We start from the raw sequence: 16,568 nt of genomic DNA, 5'->3' as shown, positions 1-16,568 counted from the left end.
TAAATGTCAAAATGTTAACAGGAGCCTGTAATAATTCTGCCAGTTGGCGTGAGGGGCTGACTGTTCGGGCTCTTAAATTAGTCAATCATTATGACCTTTTGGGTTGAAACACATTTTTCTATGTAATAGCATAAGTACAACAGCTCTCACTATTCAGATGATATACTTTGTGATAATATCAATAACGTAGATCATATTTGTAGGTTTTCTTTTAATAAACAATAAAAAATCACACATTTAAAATTTTTATTTCAAAAACATATAGATTCACTTTCATTCTTGTATAAATCACATGCAAAATAAAACTCCGGGAACAGCCTGCGGCTGTGAACAAAGCTTGTAACTTTGACCTCAATTTAATCCGTGACAACAAAGAGAGACCTGAGTATAAAGTCCTTCCTCATTCTAAGTCAGGTGACCTTAGTCAAATTAACTTCTTATCACTTGTACAGTTAGAAAACAATAGTATCTAGTCATTGGGCTGTTGTAAAGATTGAAAGAATTATACACTGAGTGCTACTACTCACCCTCATACATGATAAGTGTTCAGTCATTGTTGTTGTTATTGTAAGATTGTGATCATTTGCTCTCTAAGGTTCCAGAACTACTTCCATTTTTTAATGCATTCCCCCAAGATCACTCTTATTCTGGCCTTTTAAAAAATCTACTCACTAGTATAACTCCAGTACTTCTAAGGTTATTTCCTTCCTAATAATTTAGTAAAATTAATGAACCTTAACATTTATTGAGTACTAAGCATGCTAAGTGTTTTCATGTACGTGGTCTCATTCCATCCTTATCTCAGCCTGGTAAAGAAGGTAATAGTTTCACAGTTACTGAGGTCTCAGAGAAGGGTTAGTGATTCATCACAGTAACTCAGCCAGTAGATGGCACAGCTGGAATTCAATCACTGGTAACTATGTTGTTTTTTTGTCCATTGGACAAAGATAGTGACCCTATGTACATGTTCTAGTCAACATCATTAAGTCTTCCTGTGCTGCAGTAGCTCAGGGAAGGTATTATTACTGCCTTTCTAAATGTTCAATAAATTCCCAGTGCTATTTTTTTTAGTCCTAATTTCAAGCTATTTCTTTCTTCTTAGAAACTATGCTGAAATTAGCATAGATCACAAATAAATTTTAATTAAAAATTTATTTTTAAGTTGAGAAAATGTGCCTATTTTAAATTGAATATATCAAGTAAGATAAAAAATCAGAAGTATAACAAAATATGTTATATAGAGCTCCTGATCCTTCTCTTTTCCCATTTCAACAGGTATGTCATATCAGCACCAAAAGTACTTCGTATTGGAGCATCTGAAAATATTGTAATTCAAGTTTATGGGTACACTGAAGCATTTGATGCAGTAATCTCCATTAAAAGTTATCCTGGTAAAGAATTTAGTTATGCTTCGCAATCTATTATTTTATCCACAGAAAATAAATTCCAAAACTCTGCAATCTTAACGGTATGTATTTGTCCTTTAATTTCTTTATATATATAGAATATCCTCAGTAAAATGTGTTCAGAGATTGAACATTGAAAACATAGAGATTTGGTCATTTATACCATTATACCTCCGCGATTGTTAGCTGATGTATGTCAGTCACTAATAATAATACAAAGGGAGCAGAAACCTCTAACTAGGAGAGTTGTGCCTGTTTTTTGAGCAATGCATGTAAATTGTAACATTCTTATTAGAAAATAAAATTGTACTGATATGAAAATATTTGAAAATGAATTGAGAATACTTATTTTCTGTCAAAATTATTGTTATAAAGAAGGAAAAATACGAATATGCCTATTGATCTGTACTGCATTACATACAGGAAGCCATGGATGCTATTGAACATTTGTTTAAATTCCAATATTCTACAATTATAGTTTCCAAGAATAAATTATTAATTACTGAAAATAGCTCTCATTTACAACTTGTGATTAATAGAAAAAAACAACCTTGATCAAATAACTTTTTCTTCTATTAAGATATTATATAACAGGGTCAGAAACATGCTTGTAATTCATTTCTCATTAAAAAGTTTTGGTAACTAAAAAGAATTTTCCATACTTAGTATTTATTCACCCAAGTGAATAGATATAATAAAATATTATTTTAAATTCCAGTAAAAATTCAAAAATCAGGAACCAGAAAAATCGAACACTATGAGACCTGGAAGGGGCTCTGGGGTTCATTTATACCGCTGTCTCTTAAAAGTGAGTTATTTAAGAAAGAAATTAAAATTTGAAATTTTATAGTTTAAAATTATAATTATATCTTTAGCATTTTTAATTTATTTTGATTGTATAATTATATAAAGTCATAAACATAAGATTATACCTAGTTTTAGGTTTGTACATATTTAACATTGTAATAAAAATAGTAAAGGATAAAAGGTCCTAAAAGAGGTAATGAATACTCATTACTCAGTTTTGAGAAAGTGATCTAAATAAATTTAACCAAATGTAGAAATTATTTTATTAGTGTTTTTGGTGGTATATGCCCTAATCTCTTAACAGATATTTACATTTATTAGGGTTTATTAAGAATTAAACTTCATCTCCCAAAAGTATTATTTTCAGCAGACACTTATGTGACTCAAGGTAGCCACTAGCCACATGCAATTGTTACTTTTCAATTTAAATCAATCAGATTTAACAAAAATAAAAAATTTAGTTCCTCAGTCACATGAGCCACATACCAAGTGCTCAAACGTGACCACATTTGACTGGTGGCTGCAGTATTGGACAGCAGAGATAATAAAACATTTCCATCATCACAGAAAGCTCTGTTTGAACAGTGCTAACTTACATGGTTAATTGGAAAGTAGATTAAGGTGGAGAAATCACAAAAATTGATGCATATTTTAAGCATTTAATTTTACCTTAACATTACAATGTACCCTTATTTGCCAGTTGTTTGATACTGTGCCAAGGTCTTTTCTTGAAGTGCAGGCCCACTGACTGGGACGTCAAATCTTATTTATTAGGTGTCACACCTTTAACACATCATCTTTGTTCTACAGTTTATGTTTCCTTAAAGTGGAGAAAGAACTTAAAGACGTTTGCAAAGAGTCTGAGTGCAGAATCTTTATAGAGTTTTACTGTTTTCCCAACTTTTACAGTACTCACATATTTAATTCCACAGCAGTTGATTTTAGTGATTGATTTTTATCCTGCATCCAAAGCCCAAGTTTTCACAGAAGCAATTATCTTTCTTTTATTACTTTTTATGTATTAAATTTGCATAGCATGCAATATAAAGTAGATCATTACAATCACTTACACATTTTGGAAAGTGCACTGCTCGACCGGTGGGAGCAGAAGGATGTAGCTATAATGCACAGTGTCCTGACACCAGTCAGGATGTTGAGGGGAGGGAATGGAGTTCATGGGCTAAGTGAAAGTTTATTAAGAGAGCTTCTGTAGCTTAAATAGTTTTATTAAATGCATATAGTGTTTAGAAAACACTTTAAATTTTGGTTAAGGCATTTAACACTGAAGGGCTTTGGGCAAAATTTATTTACCCTTCTGGCTCCCCTACTACTTTTTAAATGATTAAATGCACACACTTATTTTTCCTTCTAGTGAGATTACAGTGGTATGTAGAAAGCCAATATATTCTTTTTTGCATTAATATATTCTTTTTTGTCAACATTTTCTGTTACAGATACAACCCAAACAGTGGTCTGAAATACAAAACCTAGTTTCATATGTATATTTGGAAGTTGTATCAAAGCATTTTTCAAAATCAAAAAAAATGCCAGTAACCAACGACAATGGATATCTCTTCATTCAAACAGACAAACCTGTTTACACTCCAGAACAGTCAGGTAGAGTATAAGACGCTTTTTTCCCTGGGGAGGACAATTGCCTCTATACTGTAGAGCTTTTTAACACTTGAAATTAACTGGAGACAGGTTTCCAATTTGTTTAAAAGAGTCTCAATTCCCAATCACTTTTACACTTATAAATACTATGTTAATTTTAAATGTATATGGTAATTGCTAAATAAACAATCAAAATTAAAATTTGATTTAAATGCATAGGTAAATTGCAAAATCAACAATTACATAATTTGTCTCATCAGTTAATTTCCACGTAGAAAAGTGTTTTTTAAAAATTGTGAAATGTTGCATTGTATTTTATTTATTAAACAAACATAAGATGTAATTGCCAACACTATAATTTTCACAATGGGGAAATAATTTATTATAAGAGGCACATTCATTTAAAAAGTTCTGTTACTTTGGAGCTAATTGAGAAAACAAATCCAACCCAAGATAAGCTTTTTCAGCAAAGAATAAACTAGATCACAGAAATATATGAATATTATTTTTCTCAGGAGAATCTACCTAAGAAAGTTCCTATTAGGACACTATTTCATATTCATGGTTCTTCTGTTGAAGAGGGAAAGAGCAGGATAGCCCCAAACTCTGTGGTTGAGGAATAACGGAACTTACCCCCAAAGGACCAAAAGTAAAACACAGAAAAGTGTGAATGGTGCCCAGATATGTTCAAGTGTCTGCAAGTCTTCGATTCCTTTATGTCTCTCTCTCATCCTCAATGATTTTTGAGCACATTGGAGGTGGAATTATGAGGGAACTATATGTGGGATGGGAAGGTTATGGAGTTTTGATAATGATATCCCTGGTGAAGGACAGGAAGGGAGGCAGGACGAGCCAGCTTCGTTGAAAAGCTTTTCACACAGTGCATGCTTGCCAAATGTTGGTTGATGGTGACGCTGACAGTAGTGGGATGGAACAAGCCTGTACATTACCCTTCCAGCGGAAGCACCTGTCATGGTCAGCTGAGAAAGGAAAGTCTAGAGAGGGTGGAATATTGCACATGGTGTGGACAGAATATCATTGCCAAAATAGTACCGTTTTTGACTCAAGATGACTTCGTATACAAGGAGATAGTCTCTGCCTATAAAGCTTGGACTCTTTTGAACAAAATTATACCTAGAAACAAATATATCCTTGCCCTGTCCTCCTTCTATATTAGAGGATGCTTCATTAATTGGGGCCCATTAACACTGCCTACCACTTAGGGTCTCCAGTCTTTGTCCAATAAGTAGTCTGATCCCCAAAACTCGGGACTTTTCGTAGCTATAAAGGCTTTCCTTAAGAACAGACTCATACATCATTTCTCTATCAGGACTTTACTGTATGAAGACTTGGTATCTTCCTCTAATCTAATCATAGAGGAAAACTGGAAAATGTTCTTCTAATTTCCACTAAGCAGACTCTAGAGCGAAGTTGTCAGAGTTCACATCCCAGCTCAGGCTGACTAGCTTCGTGACCCTGTGCAAGTTACTCATCCTCTCTGTGCCTCACTTTTCTCGTTTGCAAAATGGAAATAATAATAGAACATACCTCATGAAGATGTATGAAGTGAATTCTTAAGTGTAAAGCACTTTTTAAAAAGTGCCTAGCACAGAGTAAGCACTAGGGAAGTGTTTTCCATTGTTGTTTAATCTGTGGAGTAACACAAAGTCGTATGTACACAGATGAATACTTTTAAGTAATTCTTTTTAAATTGGTTGAATCTTGCTATTTGTAGTTTTGATGTCCTGATGCACACATTTAATCTGATGCACACATTTAATCTGAAGATTCTTGAGGGATTTTTAGTGTAAGCGTCTTTAGGATAAAGGCTTAAATGCTCAAGGCTTTACAGGATAAAGGACTTCAGGATATAGGCCCAAATCCTTCAAATCCATACAAGCTGTGTCCTGCCTTCCCCTCTAGCTTCATCATCCACCAGGCTCCACCTAGTCTGTGGACACCAGCCAAACTGAACTCTTTTCTGGTGCTTGCTCACACCATTTTCCATCTATATTAAAGATGGGATGTACCTCTGTCTGCTACATTCATGACCCTCCATTGCCTTATTACTTCCTACTCAACCATTACGTGTCATCTCAAAGAAGGCAGCCCTGACAACACTCCTAGAAAGCCAGGAAGTGTCCTTTGTGGCACCTTTCATCCCCAGATTTTTACACATACTTGTGCGATCATGTGTTTGCCTCTCTCCTCCACTCCATTAGAAGACTTCCGTGCCTGATTTGTTTCACCGGGTATCTCTGGGCCTAACAGAGTGCCTCACATAGAAGAAGGCACTTAATACCTTTTTTAAAATTCAAAGTCATTATCTTTGGCACAAAAATGTATTGATCTTGCCTCCGGTACACCATTGCTCTAAAGACATGATTAATTTTCTAACCTAAACACAAACTGGTTAGAAAGTAGACATGTAGTAGTCATAGAAATAGTAATAAAAAAGAAATAATAATCATTTGTTGATTAGTTATTATGTGCCAGGCCTGTGCAAAAGCTTTGTCTCATTTAGGTCTCACAACATTATGAAGCAAATATTAGCAGCCCCATTCTACAAGGAGGGAATTAAGGTTTAGAGGGATTAAGTATTATGCTTAGGATCACACTAAGAAGTGGCGGAGGCAGGAGCGGAGCGAAACCAAAGTTTTGAACTCCAGAGCCTGAGCTTTTGTAGCACAACTGCCTATGGTAAACATCCCGGTGATGCTCAGGCCTGGGCCAGGAATGTTCATAAGGCAGAAAGGAGATTTCGAGGCTGGAGATAGGACTGAGCATAAGGGTATAGCAGAGCTGGGGGGATTTACTGAGTATTTTGCTTTAATCCTATGGTCTTAATGAAACCAGTTTCAGAGATATTAATTGGCTTTTTATGTAGAGCTTTGCATAATACGGACTCTTTAAAAAAGGTTTATGATGCCAGTTCACTTTTATTTTGTGGGCCAAGTTTTGGCCATGAAATTATTTGAGTATCAGTAAAACACTATAGAAATAACAATTATGTCATTGGAACTAGATAAGCATATCTCATAAGTTGAAATCTAAGCAGATGCGTTTGTTTAAAAGGTGAGGATATACTAATTGACAGGAAGAAATGAAAGAGAGCTAATTGTTATTGAGTCACTGATATTATTCTTTTAACAATGAGAGAACAATTGTGTGGTCTGGCTCAATAAATATAACAAAACTATACAATTCAAAGAAGACTTTAGCAACAATAAGATAATTTGGGGCTTTGTTATAAGAGTATATAATGTCTGAATCAAACTACCTAATCTTCTATTAATCTTCAACTCTAATGAGATAATATATTACATTCCCATATAACCATATGATAGACATTACTATTTTGCTACTATGAAATTCTTGATAAACAGTAGCCTAATTACAGATATATGTAATTTTGTACTATATATGTGTTCCCCAAAAAGGTTGTATGTAAATATATTTTAACAGTGAACTGTACTTAAATTCACTAGAACTAGCTTTTTAAAGAAATCCAAAAGAATTCTTATATATCTGCAAACTTTTTCTTTCTTTTAAAAATGGATATTGGCATATTGACCATGTATTGATTTACTGTAATGAGACTCATCTTTTAAGGATGATTGTTGTTAAAAACCAAAATACCCTTGTGTTTAGAGGTTTTGATGCTATCAATTATTCTTACAGTAAAGGTTAGAGTTTATTCACTGAATGATGACTTGAAGCCAGCCAAAAGAGAAACTGTCTTAACTTTCACAGTGAGTATGTTATTCATCTAAATAATTTAACTCATTTTTAAAATAAGATATGCTATTTCATAACCCTTCCCTAATGCTATATTGACTCATTCAAAATTCAGTAAATGGTGACTGAACACTTTCTGTGAGTATACCATTGTGTCTATGCCTCTAAAATAGGCATGACTAAAGAGCTCATGAAAATTAAATCCCAACAACTTATGATTTTAAACTAAATAATTGAAATACATCCTTTCATGATTTATTTCTTCAAGAACATCAGTCAATCACTAAGAGTGTCTAACCTTTTAGCATCTCTGAGCCACTGGAAGAAGAAGAGTTGTTTTGGTCCACACATTAAATATACAAACACTGACAAAAACTGAGGAGCAAAAAAATGGTGTTAAGTAAATAAATGATTTTGTGTTGAGCCGCAGTCATAGCCATCCTAGGACACATGCGGCCCAAGGGGCATGGGTTAGATACCCCTGTGTGAATTAATTGAATACCTAGTATAAGATTTTAAAATTTGTATAATTCAAGATAAAGAATTACAATCTATGGTACTTACACTTAAGGAACTTAGAGTATACTAACTAACTAACTAACTAATGTGTTTCATACTAACATGTGTGAAAATAGTACTAAACCATGAGATAAAGATTAGCAGTTATCAACTTTTTGTCAGCCATGACACACATAACAGATGATAGATACAAGTGCAATAAACTCCCATGGCCTTGCCCAGTTTGTGCCACAGCCCTACACAATTTTTGTAGGGAAATAACTCACTGCTCATCTATTAACAGTAGGTATATTAGTAATAGTCTTTCATTATAGGCTACAGCACCTTTTCGCCTACTGAAAAACAGAAAAACAAAACCTTTCCAAAAACACAAGGAAAAAAAAGTATAGGAAAATTCTGAGTCCTTTATAAATCACAAAAATCATAAACCTTTACAAACTTTTACATCTGGCTATTATTAATGAATTACTTGTGAAACATCAGAGTGTTTCAAGATTGTGGTTGATAACTATTGATAACATGTACACTCCAGGAATTTAGAGAGATCAGTGAGGCCAAGGGACACTTCAGGAAAGAAGTGAAATTGGAACTGGACCTGGAACAATGAGTAGAATTTAGATATGTGGAGAAGAAGCAGGAGGATTGCTAGAAAAGGAATGACGGGTAACAAAAAGTCACAAGTAAGAGGGACAGGACAGGAAGAAAGCAATTTCATTCACGGGAGGAGGCATCCCTGGGAAAAGAAGGGTAAATAAGACTTGAAAGTTAGACCAGGCCTAGAAGACTTTGCATGGCAGGTTGTAGGAAGCTCCTGTAGATTTATTGTAGGGAACTCTGACAAAGGATAGAAGGGAAATTTGTAGCCATGAGCACTGCTACGGTGGAAGTGTAGGAGTGTGGAGTAAGGGAGACCCACTCTGGGCTGCCGCAGAAATCTGGAGGCAGAGAGAGGCATTGTCATGTTGGCAGCAGAAGGAATGCAGAGAGAGGCCTGTTAGACTTCCTGAACTAGAGAGTAAGGAGAAGAAGCAAGTAAGAATGGCGTTGACAGGAACAAAGATGCTGATTTATAGAAGTCACAGTAAATGTCAGACTCCAATGTGAATTTATTTGTTTATAACCATGGGTCTGTATGGGCTGAGTTATCTTAAAGCAGGGGCCCAGGAGCTGTGAGGTTTTTTTTTTTTAAGATTTTATTTATTTATTTTTAGAGAGATGGGAAGGAAGGGAGAAAGAGAGGGAGAAAAACATCAATGTGTGGTTGCCTCTCACACACCCCCTACCGGGGACCTGGCCCACAACCCAGGCCTGTGTCCTGACTGGGAATCGAACTGGCGACACTTTGGCTCACAGGCCCATGCTCAGTACACAGAGCTACACCAGCTGGGGCTCAGGATCTGTGAGTTTTTTTTTCTTGGAAACCCAAGGTTTGAGTTTAGGAAAATAACTATACATTCACACAGGGTCTGGCAGAAGCAACATCTACTTAAGTGTGGTTGGTAGGATAATTGTATGGATGTAATAATTTATACTTTTAACTTGAACATTTCACCTAAAATGTCATAGGGTGTGCTTGAATGTGATACTGTTATGTTACAGAATTACATGCTTATGATTTTGTAATAAAAAAGAGACATTATTTGTGCTGGACCTTATATATAGGTACCAGAGAATAAAACCATACTAGAGTAAACAAACCAAATTGTATAGTAGGACAGATGAGATTGGAGCTCAGAGGGAAGACAAAATTGGGGTGAGATTAAAGGATGCTGTAATCCTTTTCTGGAATAGAATAGGTAAAGGAAGCCTTGAGCTGGTCCTAATGAAAAGAATGGCCGTAGGTTTTTTAAAAAGAACAGCGAAGAACTTCTCATGCAATATAGAGCATGAGTTTAGCTATGGCTTCAGGAAGAAGTAAGAAATGATGCTAGTACATAAACTGGCTGACTGATGTCAGAAGTCTGGGAGAGGATAAAGGAGAGGCAGTGTCAGCTTGAATGCCCTTTTTCTGTCGGAAAATGGAGACAACTGTACATGAGCAAAAATAAATAAATAAATAAGAAGAAAGAGAGAAAAGAAAAGAAAAGAAAAGAAAAGAAAGAAAAGGAAGGAAGAAAAAAAATACTACAGCATGTGGACAGATGCTATTTATTTCACCTCCTGTGCCCCTCCATGGTGGAACTTCAGTGATGCAGAGCCCTGACACCACACAAGGAAGAATGAACGCCCTCTGTCATGTGTAAGAGCTGTCCCAAGAAGACAGGATTAAGGAATCAGATCCCAGAACAGTGGGGCATCAGCTTGTAGGGTGTCCTGAAAACAGTACTCAAGAAAGATCATCTTAGAAACACCATGCATAATAAACTGCAGGGATAAAGAACAGACCAGAAGATACTTAGCCTCAGTTCTAATTCTTTTTCAAAATGGACCTTTGCAACTTGAGGAAAAATACCTTAAAATCCCAACCATGCCCCTGTCCAGGTAGTTCAGTTGCTCAGAGCATCATCCCATACTCCAAAAGGTTGTGGATTTGATTCCTAGTCAGAGCACATACTAGGTTGTGGTTTCCATCCCCTGTCAAGGCGAGTACAAGAGGCAACAGATTGATGTTTCTCTCTGTTTCTCCCCACCTTCCTCTATATCTAAAATCAATAAACATATCATCTAGTGAGGATTAAAAGTAAATCCCAACCATGAATTTCTCAGTCACAGCATATGGTGGTCAATTTCTGTGTTAAGACCAAAATGGACCTTTATACGTAGTCCACAGACAATAAAAAACCTCATTTCAATAATTTTCAAACCCACACACGAAAGCTTATGGGAAAGCTTTATGAAAACTTTAAAGTTTTTTTAACTATTTTGAATGTTTTATCAAGCTCAAAATGAACATATTGCATTTATAAAGTATCTAGCTAATAAATGCATTTTATAGTATATTTGCTTTAAAAAGTTCAAATGAACAGATAAGAAATTTAGATGCTGGTATCTATAAAGCCTGTAAATCCACATTTGATTTATTATAACATCAGTTATTGTTACACTTCTTTTTTTAATTATGCCACAGAGAGTTGAGTCTCATCTCTAGATAACTGAGACTAGGATACCTGGATGCTGATTTATACCTTTGTGTATGTGTGTGGGGGTGGGAGGAAGGAGCAGGGGATGGAGGAGGGGAAAGAGGGAAGGAAGTGGCTTAAATGAACCTTATTTGTCTTCAATACATTTAAATAGTCTTTCTCCTTCATATTTAATTTGAAGACATGGATTTTTGTTAGTAAATATTTCTGTAGATCAAATATAATGTAATCAGTTAATTTTTTAATGTGGTTTATGTGCTTTGATGTTGTTTGTTTTTATTCAAAGGATCCTGATGAATCAGGAGTTGACATTATGGAAGAAAAGGATTATACTGGAATTATCTCTTTTCCTGATTTCAAGATTCCACCTAATCCTAAGTATTTAAAAATATTTGTTAATAAAGTTTTCTCTAAAAAGCACATCTGGAGCTTTTGATGGTGAGGCAGATCATCAGTCAAATGAAGCCACCTAGTGTTAATAAAGGGTGTCAGTGTAAAAGAAATGAGGATATGCAAAATCTTTTAAAGAGTAATGAGAAGCTTGACTCATTTTGGTGGGGTGGGACTTCTTAAAACTTCTGGCCAATCTGCTTTACAGACAGAAATTAAAATTTGGAAGCATGAAAAATAGACCTCAGGCTTTTTTTTTAAATCAAAACCATCAGCCTTCCACCCTTTATGGAAATCTAATAGACTATCAGACTAAAAAGGTGGCGTAATCTTATGCCTTGCTGTGAGAGTTATAAAAATATTACTCTTCTATAGGCTTTCTGCATAGACTATCAAATTTTAAGAAAGAGGATGTTCTCAGAGGATGTTCTTTCTCTTGGCCTCATGTTAAAGGATTTAAGAATGTGTTTAAACAGAATCCAATGTAATGAATATTTAGTGAACACATTCCTGGTATGTGCAAAGTACCATAGGAATGAGAGATGTAGAATAGAAATGAAGAATCCACGGTCCCTGCCTTCAAGGAGCTTAGAGTAGGACAAATAAAATAGGTGTACCTAAAAATAGGTACAATATTACTTTAAAGCCAAATCTCTTTATGGTCATTTTTACTCTGCCCTCTAGAAAGGGGTTTGCAGTTAATTTACTATACAGAAGATTATCTAGAGACTTGGATTAAATTGGGAGACATACATACATCAAATAATTTTTAAGTTGTATACTTTCTTGAAAATATTACATGCTCTGAAGCACAAAATTTAACCTATTCTATAACTATTTTCATTTCTCCAACTGTTATCATTTTTTCATCTTGTGCTATTTGCTTTGTGACAGATTATGTGTCAGCCATGGTAGCCTCTCAGGGCCAGGACTTTCCTGCCCCAGTACCTTTGCACATGTTGTCCCCTCTGCTTAGAATGTGCTTCCCCTTATTCTTCATAAGGCTGGCTTCTTCTCATTCTGTAGGACCTGGGGTAAATGCTCCCTTTTCAAAGAGGTTATCCCTGGACACATGATCTAATGTAGTCCCTCTCTTTCTTTTATTCTCTTGTTTATTTTCTTAGTGGTACTTATTTCAATATTGCAATTATTTATTTAGTTATTTACAATACTTGCCCATTTATTCCCCAGTAGACTGTAAACTCCCTGAGGACAGCGGTCATGTCTGTATTGCTCACTGTTATATCCCCACTACTTCAATGTAACGGGCACATTGAATTAAAGATGATGACAATATTGAATTTATTAATTGTGTAAACAATGTGCAAAGTAGATGTTATCTTTCTCATTTCACAAATGAAGTTAAGCAATGTCCCCAAGTCCAGTCTGCTAGTAGATGGAAAAGTAAAAAATTTGAACTCCTGTGGTCTATTAGGTCCATGAAGACAGGGACTCATTTATCTTACTTATTTTTTATCTCCGCTCTTTAATCCAGTGCTTAGTAAATATTTTTGACTGAAAGTTTGTGATTGCACTCAGGTCATTTTTCTCTTTAAACAAACCATACTTTGTCTCCAGCTCCAGTTTCTTTTACACAAGGTGTGAATTTTGTCATCTGGATGGACTTGACCTGCATTATATGTCTCAAGAGACATTATTATGAATTTTCTACTATAGTATAGATTTTAATATTGTGTTAGTATAATTAAGCTCCAACATCAAGTAAATTCTGAAGTATCATAAGCTCTTCAATTCAAAGCTATTGATAATATTAAGATAAAATACCTGAAAAATGTTTGAAAAACTAATTACTAAACAGTTTCTATTTCTATCCTGAAAACACTCAATTTTTTCAGTTTATTGCAAATAAAATATAATTACTTAGGCTATATACATCTTTACTTACTTCTCCCTCCTTAAAACAGGAATTGATTAGGTAAATTAAAACTATTTGATGATTTCTGTAATTTTAAATATTTTGCTTTCACAGGTATGGTGTGTGGAAAATTCAAGCTAAATATAAAGAGGACTTTTCAACAACTGGGACTGCATATTTTGAAGTTAAAGAATATGGTAATTTCTGACAATTAAAGCTTTACCTATAATGAGTTAGTATTTTTGCAATAATTATTTTCATTAATGAGCTTAATGCAGAATCACTCCCTGAAGATGAAATAGCCTACTGGTATGGTTAGACGTGCTGGTGGATGGGTTGGAGGGACATGCTTGTCCCAATGGCTAGGCTTTAGTTCAGCATGGTCTTGTTAACCTTGAATAAGCACACTGACCTCCCTCGACCTGTGTTCCTCATCATAGAACCTGAGGAGACCTAGCCCCTGGAGGAGCATGAGTAGTTAAGGTCTTTTTCCAGAGTTGTGATTTTAGGAGAAACTTAATTAGAGATGTGGTGAGTGGAACACAGAAAGACTAATAGATGGTTTACAAAAGTCATTACAGTCCATTAGGGACAGAACAGGGACAACAACTGGATTTCCTTACCTCTAGTCCAGTGCTATTTTCCTTCTGGTTCACAAATCTCTAGTATATTTATTTGGAAATTAAAGATATTCTCATTTTGAAATCAATCATATTAATGGACTAACAATTAACATATAAATAGCTTAATCTTTCCATTTTAATAGTTGTTTATTAGATAATTTGTGTGCTGTGATATCAAATTTAACTTTCTTTTGCTTGAACTCACTTTTTAATCCCCAGGAGACTGTTAATATGGAGAATAGACAAATTTGAACAATTAACAAACAAAACAATGACAACAAATTTGTTACAATTAGACTCAACTTTGAAGATTATAGGTCTTCGATATATGTAATTACAACCACCCTCCCTTCCTCCAAGTGTTTTTGCCGCTTCCTGCGTATACCTAGAATTCATCCACCTCTTATTACCTGTGGCCACCCTCATTGATCCATCACCAGGCTCTCTCCTGGATTATTGCAAAAGGCTCTTAATTGCTATCTCTGCTTTCCAACTCTTCTCACTTGGCATTAGCCAAAATAATCTTGATGTGCAAATCTCATCATATTATTTCACTATCAAAAGGTCTCCAGTAGCTGCTCATTTCTTTTATAAGGAAAGTCAGGATCATTATTTTGAGCTGGCTCTCCCCCTCTTCAGCCTCATTATATACCACTCTTGCCCTCACTTCCCTCCTGCACTGGTGACTTTGTGCATGATGTCCCATCTGCCTACAACACTTCCCCCTCCCTTATTGCCTTGGCAATTCCTACTCACCTTTCAAATCTCAACTGAAAATTCATTTATTCATAGAAGCTTTCCCCGCATTGTCTTTCCTGAGTAGGATTCGCTGTACTTCTTCATACCAGTTTTCATAACTGTGGGTTGGGTGTTTGTGTGTGTGTGTGTGTGTGTGTGTGTGTATGCTTATGCCTGTCTTCCCTGTTTGACTGTGGGTGCATTGAGGACAGAGTTTGTGTCTGTCTTGTTCACTGGTATGTCGCTGTTGACAGGAATGTTCCTACCACATGGCAAGTGGGTATTAGGTGAAAGGGCAAAATATTTCTTTGCACTTTATATCCTGGAGAGACCATACCTGCCTGGATCCATACCTGGATCTTTGATAACACAAGAATATAGGGCAACAAATTGCATTGTTCTTTTTCTTCTAGCCTTCACCATCTAGAAAACACACGAGCCGTATCTGAAGCCGGCTATCTCACTGAAACTTGTGTGCCAGGCATTGTTTGTCCACAATATCAGGGTCACTTCATCACCCAGTTTTCTATCAACTGTTGTGTAGGTTAATAGAATTAGAATCCATAAGCCCTGGTACACAGTCTGAGTTTGTATAAAGAGAAGACAGTGATGTTTCAACAGGAGATACTGTTTTCTCTTGCGCAATCAAAATACCAAAAAATAGAAAGAAAACAACTGCTTTCTGCTCTAATTTTTAATTTTGCATGGATGTTATTTCTTATAGTTAATTATAACCTCTCTCTTCTTGACTAAAGTTAGAGTTTTGTGCTGGAGTTTAGAAATTGGGTCAATTTTATCTATTGGACAAAAAAGGGAAACATTAAATAAGCAAGAATTTTTATTTTCAATTTAATAAACATTATTAAACATTTACTGTGTTTAAGACTTATGATACAAGTGAAAATAAAAACACAACAATGCAAAATCTATGGGGACATAGAAAAAGATTTATGAGAAGGGTGAGGGGGGAGATATATGAAAATAGAGAACAGTCTATTTTCAAGGAGCCCATACTCTAGTCAGAGAAATAAACAATTGCTTATAACAAATGCTGTAATCCAGGTATAAACAAAGTGCTTCGGGTACATAGAGCTGGGCTGATCTCTGATTGGTGGAATGGGAGGCTTCCTAGTGATGTCATTGTTGTTGATGATAATGATAATGATGACAGCTGAATGTTGTGTTGATGTTCCATCAACTGTACCAGAAAGAAGGCTGCTCCTAAGTGGTGACATTGCCTTTTTCTTTTTATTTTCAGTGTTGCCACATTTTTCTGTCTCAATAGAACCAGAAAGTAGTTTCATTGGCCATAAGAAGTTCAATAATTTTGAAATTACTATAAAAGCAAGGTAAGAAAGTTGTTTATTTTTCATATTGTCCAGCTAAATTGAGTGCCAGCTCTTGTTGGTGAGAGTTGCCCAAAGTGAGATCTGTGATTTCTTCCCCAGTTCTCTTGACATGTAATTGACATGGAACATTGTGAAAGTTTAAGGTGCACAGTGTGTTGCTAAGATCTGTAATTTATTGGCAGTGTCTACCATGACTTTGGGATTGACCAATTGAAGAGACATCATGCCTATAGTTTATTTGCCCATTCTAATGTGGGCTGGTTCTGATTTCAGCTTTGTTGGTATTTACCTGCAAAAAAAAATTTTGTAAAGGATCATGGTGTTGGTTTAGGAACCAGCATAACTCAAGATATTAGGAATGAGATACGAAGCCTTCTCTCCTTGACATTTTTTAATGGCTTAATCAACCAAGTAGTGATACATAAGAA

General features: G+C 35.3%; 1 protein-coding gene across 7 annotated transcripts in view; it reads left to right on the top strand.

Annotated features, from left to right (window-relative positions):
- C5 (complement C5) overlaps positions 1-16,568 on the top strand; it is a 90,974-nt gene that overhangs the window by 5,069 nt on the left and 69,337 nt on the right. For all 7 annotated transcript variants that reach the window (XM_036022156.1, XM_036022153.1, XM_036022151.1 and 4 more), the window contains exons 2-7: positions 1,276-1,468; positions 3,668-3,830; positions 7,509-7,579; positions 11,451-11,542; positions 13,545-13,627; positions 16,050-16,140. In XM_036022156.1, coding sequence (XP_035878049.1) covers positions 1,276-1,468; positions 3,668-3,830; positions 7,509-7,579; positions 11,451-11,542; positions 13,545-13,627; positions 16,050-16,140 — 693 coding nt within the window. The remainder of the gene's footprint in view (positions 1-1,275; positions 1,469-3,667; positions 3,831-7,508; positions 7,580-11,450; positions 11,543-13,544; positions 13,628-16,049; positions 16,141-16,568) is intronic.

The sequence above is a fragment of the Phyllostomus discolor genome, chromosome 3 (assembly GCF_004126475.2).
Source record: "Phyllostomus discolor isolate MPI-MPIP mPhyDis1 chromosome 3, mPhyDis1.pri.v3, whole genome shotgun sequence".
Taxonomy (NCBI): Eukaryota; Metazoa; Chordata; class Mammalia; order Chiroptera; family Phyllostomidae; genus Phyllostomus; species Phyllostomus discolor.
Note: the sequence above shows the minus strand (reverse complement) of the source record. Positions and strands in the feature narration are given on the sequence as shown.